The 12255-nt window shown below is 42.2% G+C and overlaps 1 protein-coding gene across 10 annotated transcripts in view; it reads right to left on the bottom strand.

Annotated features, from left to right (window-relative positions):
• Tex14 (testis expressed gene 14) overlaps positions 1-12255 on the bottom strand; it is a 150811-nt gene that overhangs the window by 29865 nt on the left and 108691 nt on the right. For all 10 annotated transcript variants that reach the window (XR_001780081.2, XM_011249327.3, XM_017314856.2 and 7 more), the window contains 5 exons: positions 11098-12017; positions 9185-9291; positions 6222-6304; positions 5040-5321; positions 3364-3464 (listed from right to left, as the gene is read on the bottom strand). Coding sequence is in view for 9 of the 10 variants with exons in the window: in XM_011249327.3 (XP_011247629.1) it covers positions 3364-3464; positions 5040-5321; positions 6222-6304; positions 9185-9291; positions 11098-12017 (1493 nt within the window). In the remaining variant the exon portion in view is untranslated. The remainder of the gene's footprint in view (positions 1-3363; positions 3465-5039; positions 5322-6221; positions 6305-9184; positions 9292-11097; positions 12018-12255) is intronic.

Raw genomic sequence — 12255 nt, 5'->3', positions numbered from 1 at the left:
AGGTTAGATGGCTTTCCTCAGATCTCCGTAAGAGACTCTTTCGTTGAAGAGAAGATTAGTCTCTGGTTTCCACATGCTCGTATGCACGTGCAAACACACATACACACCACACACACACACACACACACACACACACACACACGATTCCTTAAAAGTTTTAGAGAGGTAAACAGATAAGTAACTATGAGTCCAGTGTCTTTCATCTCATGATAAAACATCACATACAAATAGACTCAGGCAAGTCCTCACAGACTTTGTTTCTCATGTTTGTCCTTGAACCTTTGCTTCTAACCCTCTCCTGCCACTAACGCTGGCTGACTGAACTTCACCCCTTACACATCTACATGTCAAAGGAAGGGAGTCCTTTCCTCAGAAAGGATATAGGAACCAGGAAGCATGATTAAAAGCATTTTGAAAAAAAAGTACAAAAAGATATGAAGTTCCTGAGAGAAATTCAGAGAAACTACATGACTTTTCATTGTCAAAAATCTTATTTTCTTTCTTTCCTCTTCTGAGACAACATATTATGTACCTCAGGCTAATTGTGAACTTACTATTACCTCAGGATGATGGTGCACTTCAGATCCTCTCACCTCTACCTCACAGTGCTAGGACTACAGGCCTGCACCACTACGCCTGGTTTGTGTGGTGCTGGAAACCAAAGGGCTGTTTGCATGTCAGGCAAGCCTTCTGCCAACTGAGCTACATCCCCAGCCCAAATACCCTATTTTTCAAATTTAAAAAAACCATTCATAAAAATACTGGTATATTGAAAACCTCTACTTGTAAGCCTTGTTTTTTTTTTTTTACTAAAAAATATTTTAAATGAACAAAGGGGCTCACTGAATAATGCAGGCCTAATGACTTGTTTGATCCCCTGGGACCCACTGTGGAAAGTGCCTGGAAGTTGTCCTCTGGCATACTGTGACACATTTATCCTTGTGTATGTGAAGGCAATAAAGAAATCTGCATGTGTACTTCAGTGTGTCTTAGTTACTCTTCCTGTTCCTGTGATAAAATGCCCTGAACAACACTGTGACAGGGAGGCTCTGGCAGCCAGTCATGTTCCTTCTGTAGACAAGAGGCAGAGAACAAAGGCTATTTGTTTGTGCTCAGCTAGTTTTCTCTTTTCCTGTAGTCTAGGACCCCAGCCTAGGGAAAGACAGTCCTTTAGGATGGGTCTTCCCACCTCAACTAACCTAGAGATAATCCCCCACAGGACATGCACAGGGGCTAACCCTGTCTAAACAACTCCTCAACAAGTAAGCCTGGAGATCCGTATCCTAGGTGATCCTAGACTCTTTCCAGTTAGCAGTCAGCACGAACCATCACAATGTAGATGTGAACGTTACACAAAGAGCTAAGAGTACTTGTTTTTGTTTCACAGATGATGAATAAAAATCCTCATGGCTTGGCAGCTGGAGAGGTGGTTCAGCAGTTACTTACTTCTCTTCCAGAGGTCCTGGGTTTAATTCTCAGCACCTACATGTGAGCACATGGTGCTCACAACTGGCCGTAACTAGCACCAAGGGCTCCAACACCCTCTTCTGGCCTCCTCAGTCACCAGGCACAAAATGTCTTGTACATTCACACATGCAGGCTGAGGTGGTTTAAATAAGAATGGGCCACATAGGTTCATATATTTGACCTCTTGTTAGTCCCCTTGGGAACTATTTGAAAGGATTAGGAGTTGTGGTCTTGGTGAAAACAGAAGTGTGTCCCTGAGGGTGGACTTTGAGGTTTCAATAGTCCACAGCCAAGCCCAGTATCTCTGTCTGCTGCTGAGCCTGTGGATCAGGATGTAGCTCTCAGATAACCTGCTTCAGCACCTCATATGCCACCATGCTCTCTGCCATGATGATAATGGACTAAGCCTCTGAAATGGTAAGCCAGCCCCCAATTATATGCTTTCTTTTATAAGACTTGCTGTGGTTATCATGTCTCTTCATAATGACTAAGACAAAGGTAAAACATTCATAATAACTGAAAGATATACTCGTGGTCTGAAGTTTAAATTGATCTCTTACGACCTCAGAAGACTCTGATGAATTGTACAGACTGACCTAACTAACAATGAGGGAAATAATGCTTAAATTGCTATTCACTGCAAACAAATCCTTTTACAGCTGGATGCAACGTTAATAATGGGCTTATCCAAAACTACCAGGAGCCTAATGTTGCCCTAAGCTGGCTCTCCTTGTCTTTCTGAACACGTACCTTCCTGGTGAAGAGACAGAATAGGGAAGTTAGTACAATTTCAACATTTCCTTTGCTAAAGGGAAGGGATTAATAACCTTTCCGCTCTGAAGTCTGAGAAGAGTAGCCCTGGGCAGTTAAAGCTGAGAGCAACCTGAAACACTGGGCCCCTCAGGAGCATGGTACACTCCATGTGCTCGCACTGTCTTAGACATGAGGATATTGTAGCTGTGCAGAACTTGAGAGTTCTTAAGACACCACAGATTAAAGACAAGTGAGGGAGTCCGGTTTTTAAAACGACAGTGAAATCTCAAGAGTAAAATATATAAGAAGTAATCAATTCTTTATGCACGTGCTATATTTGGGTCCTGATCACTATCTGGCCAGAACACTCATTTTTTTCCAATTCAGACAGAAATTCGGTAAGACACTGCAACTAATTTCCTTGGACATTACTTTTGCTATACCCTTCAGAAATTCCCTACACACTTAAGAGCTGTTACCTTTTGCCTCTCTTTTCACAACAAAATTCCTCAGAAAATCTTGACCACCCCCGTTCCCTGACTAGAGCTGCTCCAGGGAAGTCAATGTGTTCAATGTAGAGCCCATCTTTCCAGGCCTCAGATGGTACAAAGAGTAAATGCTTTTGTTGTTCGTGTTTCTAAGTAAATGTGACTCTGTACCATGTTCTTCAAAAGACTTCATTATTGGGCCACCGAAATGGCTCAGCTCAGCAGTAAAGGTATGTGCCACATAAGCCTGCTAAAGTGAGTTTGATCTCTAGAGCCCACACAAAAGTGAAAGTAAAAAACAGACTCCAAAATGTTATCCCCTGGCCTCTGCACCTGAGCCATGGCTCACACACATGCATCACCACAAGCACGATGACATTAAAAACAGACCTAGTATATTACTATAGTGTATCATTCTCAACAGTTCTCTCTATCCCCCACCTCTTTAGGTTTTTGGTTTGAGGACATGGGGTGGGGTGAGACAGGGTCTAGGCTAGGCTTGAATGCTATCTATATTATTTAAGCCACTATAGCCCTGTATAATTAATATATCTAATTTGTATAGCTAACATTTTGGTGTTATAATATACAACAACTCAGGTGAATTCATCAGATCCCTGTGTGCACCTTGGTTCTGCCAGGCTGTACCACTTACGCTGTAGAACTTCTCAGTGCCCACAGACGTGTCACAGCTTGCTTGAGAGGCTTCATTCTGCTCTGGCTGCTCGTGGTTTCTGAAGAATGGGTATCTAATACCTAGTGATCATGACACAATCAGACATCATATGATCATTCAGTGGCACTCATGGAGCAGGAAAAGGCAGAAGGAATATTAGACTAGAGATATAAAGAGTAGCTAAATTCTCTAAGTTATATAGATATAGACACTGTGAATTTAGCCTGGTCCCAAAACATAGCCCTGGATCATCCAACCATTTTGACCACCCATTCAACAGAAATTCTTTTTGTTGTTGCTTTGTGGGGCTTCTTTGTGTTTTTTTCTTTTGCTTGTTTGCTTGCTTGTTTGTTTGAGACAGGGTTTCTCTGTATAGCCCAGGCTGTCTGTAGACCAGGCTGGCCTCTAACTCAGAAATCTGCCTGCCTCTACCTCTCAAGTGCTGTGAAAAAGGCATGTACCACCACTTCCCAGTAAACCAAGATTCTTGAATAGATTCTAAATACCAAAACAAAACAAAACAAAATAAAACAAACAAACAAAAAAAACCAAGCAATTGATTTTACTGTATCATTACTGTTCTTTGGTTGGTTTGGTTTTCTGGGTCAGGATTTCATGTAACCCAGGATAACCTGGAACCTGCCATGCAGCTGAGGATAACCTGAACTTCTGAGCCTCCTGCCTCCATCTCCCAAGTGTTAAGAATATAAGTGTATATGCTACTCTGTATGGTTTTTCTTTTCTATGTGTGTGTGTGTGTGTGTGTGTGCGTGTGTGTGTGTGACTGCACATGTATATGAAGGTACACATGTGTGCATGTGAAGGTCAGAGACAGATGCTGTGCATTTTCCTCTATCCCTCCCCACATTATCTTTTGAGACAGTCTCTCAGTAGACCTTGAATTCACAGATTTGCATGAGTTGTGTGTCCAGTGTGCTCTAGGGATCTACCTGGGGTTTCCAGGGCTAGGGTTACAGATGTTGGCAGTCACGATTAAATTTTACTTCAATGCTGGGAATCTGAACTCAAGCTTCATGCTTCCAAAAGTAGGGTTTACACACACTGATTCATATTCTCTGTGTCTCTGTCTGCCTCTCTCACAAGGTAGAGAGAAGATGCCAATTGATTTTCTGAAAATCTAAGTGTCAACTTTAGATGTCTCTTTCTTTGACTTCAGTATCTGAAAAATTATCTGATGATTTGACTGTGAACCAATTATAATGACAGTAAATGCCACATGGACTCAATAGGTTTATTTCAAGTTCAAAATGCAATGCAAAGAAAAAAAGCAGGCTGGATATGATAGCATAACCTGCATTACCAACACGAAGGTTAGCCTGGCCTACACTGAAAGGGGCTGTCTAAAAAACAAAGAAACATTCACTAGGGAATAATGGCCCACGTTTGCCCTCAGGTAAGAAAGGTTTGATTCCTTACTAGGCTCGACCTGGGGCCAGGGTCAGCACTTGGAGATTATTTTACTTCCTTTGGACAAAGGGATCTTGTTTCAGTTATAGGGAAATTAATTTCTTCACCTTTGAACACAGGGTTCTCAGCAAAGGAGACAGGACCAAGCAAAGGGACTACGCTAGAAGTGCACACATTTTGAGAGCTGGCAAATTAGATCACCCAACCAGCTCCTCCAATGAACTTACCAGTGAAGCGCTGGAGGCCTGTCCATCTGCTGTGCTTGTTCTTGTCACAGTCACTGTTGTCCATTTTGCCAAACTTCGTATTTCCTTTGGGCTCATCATTTTCCCTCTGGTATTCTAAAATGTGCTGCCATTCTGTGCTCTCAGGACCTCTAATTGGGGGCCGTGGCAAAGGAGTGCTCTCATTTTCAACCTTACTCTCAAAAGGCGCACTACTCTGAGGATTCCAAGGAGGTAATAAGAGCTGTCCGGAAACTGCTTTCTCTGCCATTTCTTTTACTGCCACTGGGCACAAGAGAAAGTAGCATTTAAAACATCACTGCAAACACTAGAGACAAGAAATTTTAACCTTAAAAGATAGAATACTATTGCAGCCATCTCCTAACAATAACTGCTGGAGTACACTTTCATTGTCCTTATCTTGCCCGCTTGCCTTTAAGGGGAGGGGATGACAAAGAGCTACGACCGACTACAGGAAATTCCCCCAATTAATATCCCATGCTGCTGAATTCCAGTTGCAAGCAGTAGAGAACTTACAGGTGGATCCTCTGCTGACTCAATGAGGAAAATCCTAACTGAAATTCCCAGGTTATAGAACTCACCATTTGCCTGACCTTTCTAGACCACACTGAGCCCAAATCTTTGGGAGCGACTACACACCTAGGAAGCTGTTACAGAAGAGTATTACAGAGTATGTGAGAGAAACACTGCATATTCTCCATTTTAATAACGTTTATGGGTTAAATACACTGTGCACTGTTTTACTACATGCTATACAATATATATCTATACAGATGATAGAAACTTTTCCTACAATTTTAAAAATAGGAAAGCACTTTTCTTCTACAGTCTAATCAGAAGAGCTGTGCTTTCATTATCCAACAGTCTTGTAGAAGAAAAGGGTTCGTGTGTATGAAACAGTGTTATGATCCTAGTCAGTGAAGCCTGTGCTAGATTTAAAAGGCACGCCCTAGGTTCACACCCAGAACCATAAAACAAACAAAACTGATGATAATCAAGAATTAGAGTTTTCACTCATCAGCTGAGCCTGCATGCCTATACCCATAATACTCAGGGATCATGAGGCTAAGGCCAGCTGAGCAACATAGTGAGATCCTGTCTCAAAAAAAAAAAAACAATAAATAAATATTACCTTAAATAATAAACCCATGACTTCATACTTACATCTCCATTTCAAGTGTGCCTCTCCATTATCCTCATTATTTCTTGACTTAGTAGCATAGATTTCAGAAGACACAGACGCCATACTGATCCAAAGTTGTATCATTCAGGGTAGAAGTGACATAGATACAAATAACATCTATTTGTTCATGTTCCTAACAGAATTCAAAACCCATAGCCCTCCTTCCCTACTCCTAGTTGACGCACTGACTCAGACTTACCACCAGAGAGCACCACATCACCAGACTAAGGCCCTCCACCTGCCAGCCCTTTGAGGACTGGATGACTCAGGTCTTCATGAGTGTCCTGAGTCAGATAAGGGTGCACGAGTTAGCTGAGTAACTCTTCACTTGGATCCCTGATTCCCTACACCTTTCCTGGCTGAGAAATAAAAAGGGTGAGTAAAAATCTCTCTATAATGTTGTTGTTAATATCCAACTTCTAACAGTGTTCCTGGGAGATCTTCAGAAGTAGAAGAAACTGACAGTGTCTGTTCTTGGCTGTTGCCAAGTCTACCCTGCCCCCAATAAGACAAATCACACACATTAAAGGTTCTGCTTGGGCCTTTCTATCAAAATTCTCTGGCACCAAACTGACACCGGATGCAAGGATCTTAAGGCACAACAAGTACCCTGAAGAACAAAGTTTTTCTGGTTTCAGGATCCTGCTTGCTTAGTAGGACATCTGTCTTGTGTTAGTGAATGTCAGTCTCTCTGAACCAAGCTTCTTCACCTGCAAATCAGAGCAGTCTCTCTTCCTCTAAATACCCCATGATTTTACCCATTTTGTCATGTATTAAAGTAGTCCTTCAGGGATGGGCATGGGGTACATGCCTTTAATCTCAGTCTTCTGCAGGCAGAGTTGGCAGATCTTGGTGAGTTCCAGGCCAGGCAGGACTATAAAGTGAACCCCTGTTTCAAATACTAGCAACAATACTAGAAACAATAAATAATAATAATAACAACAACAACTCTTCAAAAGTTTGTGATCCGTGGCCCAGCTATGAAATCCTTGTTGCTCAGAATGCACTACCACCCAGCTGGACCAGAAATGAGAGATCAGATCTGACCAGATGCTTCCAAGAGCTTTTTGGCAACAACTATGAAAGATCTGTAAAATGTTCAAAGCCTGTAAAGAATTCTGCTCCTGGGAAACTATCCTGAATACTTAACCAAAAATATAGAAAAAAAAACTGGATCTTTTTTTAAAAATTTTTTTCTGTTGTTTTTTGAGACAGGGTTTTTCTGTGTAGCCCTGGCTATCTTGGAACTCACTCTGTAGTCCAGGCTGTCTTCAAACTCAGAATTTCACCTGCCTCTGTCTCCCAAGTGCTGGGATCAAAGGCAGGTACCATCATGCCTAGACTGAACTTTTTAAAGTCACAATGACCTTGCTTTCAACAGAATTAAAAAAAAAAAAAAAGAAAAAAAAACAACATAAAGCTCAACAATGAGAAAAATTTCAAAATTTCAGAATAGATTTACAGAAGTTTTAAAAAAAATAGCATAGCCTGTGAAGTGAAATTTATGTATTTATGCAGTTTTTTAAAGAAATCTATGTAGCCCCGGTCAGCCTCTACCTCCTAGTGCTGAGATTATAGGCATGAGTCATTATAACTTCCTTCTGCATGATTCGCCAGCACATTTATCTGTGCCCAGGGCCTGTGGAAGGTAGAAGAGGGCATTGGATCCTTTGGAACTGGTTACATATGGTTCTGAGCTGCCATATGGTTGCTGCTGGGAACTGAACTGCGTGAGAGCAGCCATTGAGCCATCTCTCCAGCCCTCTTTTTTGTTTTTTGTTTTTGTTTGTTTGTTTGTTTTGAGACAGAGCATCTCTGTAGCATGCCTGGCCTGGAACTCACTATATAGACGATGCTGACCTTAAACTGTATCTCCCTCCAAAATGCTAGGATCATATGCATATGCCACATTTTTATTTCTTTGGGAGGGAGTGTGGTGGCACACACACTGAAATGCAAAAGAGCAAGAGATAGCTCAGTGGTTAAGAATACTTGCAGAGCACCTAGGTTCAGTTCTCAGAAACAACATAGTGGCTAAAAGACCATCTTTAACTAGAGTTCTAGGGATCCCATGGGTATGCACATATATGGTATACAGACACACATCCATGCAGGCAAAACATCCATACTCATAAAAATGAATATTTAAAAAAATATAATAAATGTAGTCCAGCATTGTGGCACACACCTTTAATCCTAGCACTTGGGAGACAGAGGCAGGAGTCTGATGCTAGTCTGGTCTACAAAGTGAGCCTCAGGCCAGCCAGGGCTACATAGTAAAACCAATCTCTAAAATAATAACAAGGCTGGTGAGATGGCTCAGCAGTTAAGAACACAGGCTGTTCTTCAGGAGGTCCTGAGTTCAATTCCCAGCAACTACATGGTGACTCATGACTATATATAAAGGGATCTGATGTCGTCCTCTTCTGTTTTTTGGTGTTTTTGGTTTTTTTGTTTTTTGTTTTTTTCAAGACAGGGTTTCTCTGTGTAGCCTTGGCTGTCCTGGAACTCACTCTGTAGACCAGGCTGGCCTTGAATTTAGAAATCTGCCTGCCTCTGTCTCCCAAGTGCTGGGATTAAAGGCGTGCGCCACCACTGCCCGGCTTGATGTCCTCTTCTGGAATGCAGGTGAGCTTGCAGACAGAGCACACATACATTAATTAATTAACACATAAATTTAAAATAATATAATGGTAATAAAATTTTAAATTATCTAGAGCATTCTGGAAAGGTAAAATGCTTTATCACTAATATTGATAAATTCTATCTAAGCTGTCATCCATTTGGCTTGTGATGTCTCCTGCAGGTTTCCATTAGAATCGGTTTCTGTGTTGTTTTTATTCATTATTCAGAATCGATGTCATTAATCAGATGATCAGTAAGTGTTCTAACCACATGAGACTATTAAGGCATATGACACAAAGAACAATAATTGTGAACTCACCTCCTACTATTTTGGTTTGTATTTTTTTCCAAACTCTCCCTTGCTTCTTGAGTGGATGGTAACTGCTCACCTGTGCTCTGCTTCCCAGGACCACGAAGAGTCGGCAGCTTTAAAACAAGCATGTTTCAGTGCTTTAGCTGAGGGTTATTCTGTTTTCACTCTCATGCTCAATTTTCAAAATAGTTATTGCTAAGTGTGTAGAAATAACAAGACCAACTATCATTAATTTCCTTTGCATTCTTCATACCTAATAAACTACCTGTTACCTGAAGGTTTTTACTCAAAAATGTGGAGTCTAAGTACTCAGCCCAGACAGACAGACAGAACAGAAACCAGCAGCTTGCATGTTGTGGTGCACATCCCTAATTCCAGCACTAGAGAGGCTGAGGCAGAAAGACAGCGGTGTGCCTGAGGCCAGCCTGGGCTACAGAACAACACAGTGAGCTCAGAGCCAACCTAGCATACATAATGAATCCGTCCCTTAAAAAACATAAGAAGAAATAAGAAACCTAAACACTTTGCTAAACGTTTCCTTCCTATTCCAACATAAAGGCAGAGATTTTCATGGCAAGACCTCTGGACCTTGGATTATAGTCTAAGTCTCGAAGAAAATAATACAGAAGTCCTCTAGTTCAATTTCATCATCCATAAAGAGAAAGTCATATCTACCAGTGGGATGCTGTGAAAATAAAATATATTAGAAGTTACAATACTTTGAAAATAGCAGAACTAAAAAATAATAAAAGCGCCGGGTGTGTGGCGCACGCTACTTTAATCCCAGCACTCAGGAGGCAGAGGCAGGTGGATTTCTGAGTTTGAGGCCAGCCTGGTCTACAAAGTAAGTTCCAGGACAGCCACGGTATACAGAGAAACCCTGTCTCAAAAAAAAAAAAAAACAAAAAAAAAAAACAAACAAACAAAAAGCTGTGTCCAGCTGTTCTCATTACATGTATGTTTGTGTACCAGTTGTGTGCCTGATGCCCATACAGTTCAGGATGCTGTGTCTGAGCCCTTGGGTCTTGAGTTACTGAGTTGTGAGCAGCTCTGTGGGTGCTGGGAACTGAGCCCTGGTCCTCAGGAAGCACAGTCTTAGTCACAAAGCCATCTCTCTAGGCCTGCCCACCTTATTTTTGAGACAAGGTGTGCCACTTGTCTCAACCTGAAACTCATTTATTCAGCTGCAGTAGTTGGCCAGCAAGCTCCAGGGATATTCCAGTCTCCCTCCCCCAGCATTAGGACTACTGCCACAGACTTATAGAACTCATTTTTTCTTTTTTTTTTTTTTTTAATGAGTGCTGGAGACCAAACTCAAATTTTCATACCTGTCTGGCCCGCAGTTTACCTGCTGAGCCATCTTCCCAGTTCCACCTAAGTATCTCTTAAATACCTCAGTGAAGAATATAAAGTAGAGAATTTTTCAAGTGTGGGGGCCTGTGTATGTATGTACAGAGGAGGGCACTGGATCCCCTGGAACTGAAGTTAGGGGTGGTTATAAGCTGGCTCATATGGGTGCTAAGAAATGAACCCAGGTCCTTTACAAAAGTATCAAGTGCTCTTAAATACTGAACAGTATCTCCAGCCACTAAATACAGATTAATACCTGTCCAAAATACCTTATACACTTTGAACTATGTCAAATTGCCTAGCACTTAACTGATCTTTAAAACAGAAACTTTACACAGCGGAACCTAATATGTTTGGATCTACAGAGGCGGTCAGAGTCTTTGTCCTTGGTTTGGAATGGTTTAGAGAGAATAGCTATCTTAGAATTCCATCATAGCAGCCATATCTCCTAAACCAAGAGGACCTTGCTAAGAGATGTCTGCATTTATTTATAGGCACTGCATGCAGGTTGCAGGAAATGCTGGTTCTAGGATCCTACTAAGGCACCTCCTTCTGCCCACGTGACATACCTGATTGTTTAGCTCTGAGCAGTCCCCTCTGCTTTCTTCAGACACTTGTGTAAAAGGCTTCCAGCCACAGGCACTTAGTTTCTCAGGTTTTTTGCTAAAATGTCCCTCTTGGAACTCTCTCTCATTTCCTGGAGACCTTGCTAGGGTTAACCAGGTGCCACCATTTTCAGGCTGCTTGAGCCCTGGTAATTGCATAACAGGAGGAAGATAGGCCAAAGATGGAGGGCCTACAGCCGGCTGGAACTTGGCATTTGCAAACTTTAATGAAGCATCCCGCAAACTGCTGCACTGACTGTCCAGCTCCTTCTGTGCCCACTCGAGCTCCTCTACCTCCTGCTCAAGCTTCCTCAGCCACTCAGCGCTCTGCTGCATCATCACCTGTGAAATCTTCAGATTCAGCACACACTTACTGACATACTCATCAGTCTTGGACCAGCTGCTCGTTTTGCCCTTGGCTTCTCTGGTTGGTTCGGGCAGGTTGAGTGAACCAAGAGAATCACTTTGCCAGTCATCATCCTCAAAAAGAAGGTCTGTGTCAACTTCTGAAATGCTTTTGTCCTCTTCACAAAAACAGTGCAATTCTCTCTCCATCTTATCGAGCTCTTCTTCCAGGGATGGCAGCTCATCTCCCTGGTTTGGTCTATCCCCCTCAGGTGAAGCAGCAGTCCCCAGACACTCTTCCTCCTTGTCAGTTCCCAGTGTCAAGCAGCCTGAGTAGATCTCATTGATTTCAAAGCTGCAGAGGCTGTCCTGACTTGCAGTGGGGCTCCTGACCTCTTCTGCCAGACATGCAGCAGGAGGAGAAGGAACATTTGCATTGTCAGGTTTCTGGGCTGACAGACTTGAATCTAGGGTCTGAGGAGCTAGTGTTGGTTTTACAGTGAGAAAGGAGTGATCTGTAGGTGAATGGGGCTGACTACCTGTTGGAAAGAATAATAATACCAACTCATTAAACTGACCATGGAAGGGAAGCCGCCCTGGCAATTGTTCCAGGTGTACAATATGAGCTGGGTCATGTGGCCTACACACTTTTTATCGCAACATCTGGGAGTCTAAGACAGAAGAGTTTCAGACTCAGATGCTAGCTTGGACTACTAAGCAGCTTTGAGGCTGCTCTGAACCGTATAGTGAAAGCCCATCTCACTACAAAACAATTTT

The sequence above is a fragment of the Mus musculus genome, chromosome 11 (genome assembly GCF_000001635.26).
Source record: "Mus musculus strain C57BL/6J chromosome 11, GRCm38.p6 C57BL/6J".
Classification (NCBI taxonomy): domain Eukaryota; kingdom Metazoa; phylum Chordata; class Mammalia; order Rodentia; family Muridae; genus Mus; species Mus musculus.
The sequence above is the reverse complement of the archived record's forward strand: the minus strand, read 5'-3'. Positions and strand labels throughout refer to the sequence as shown.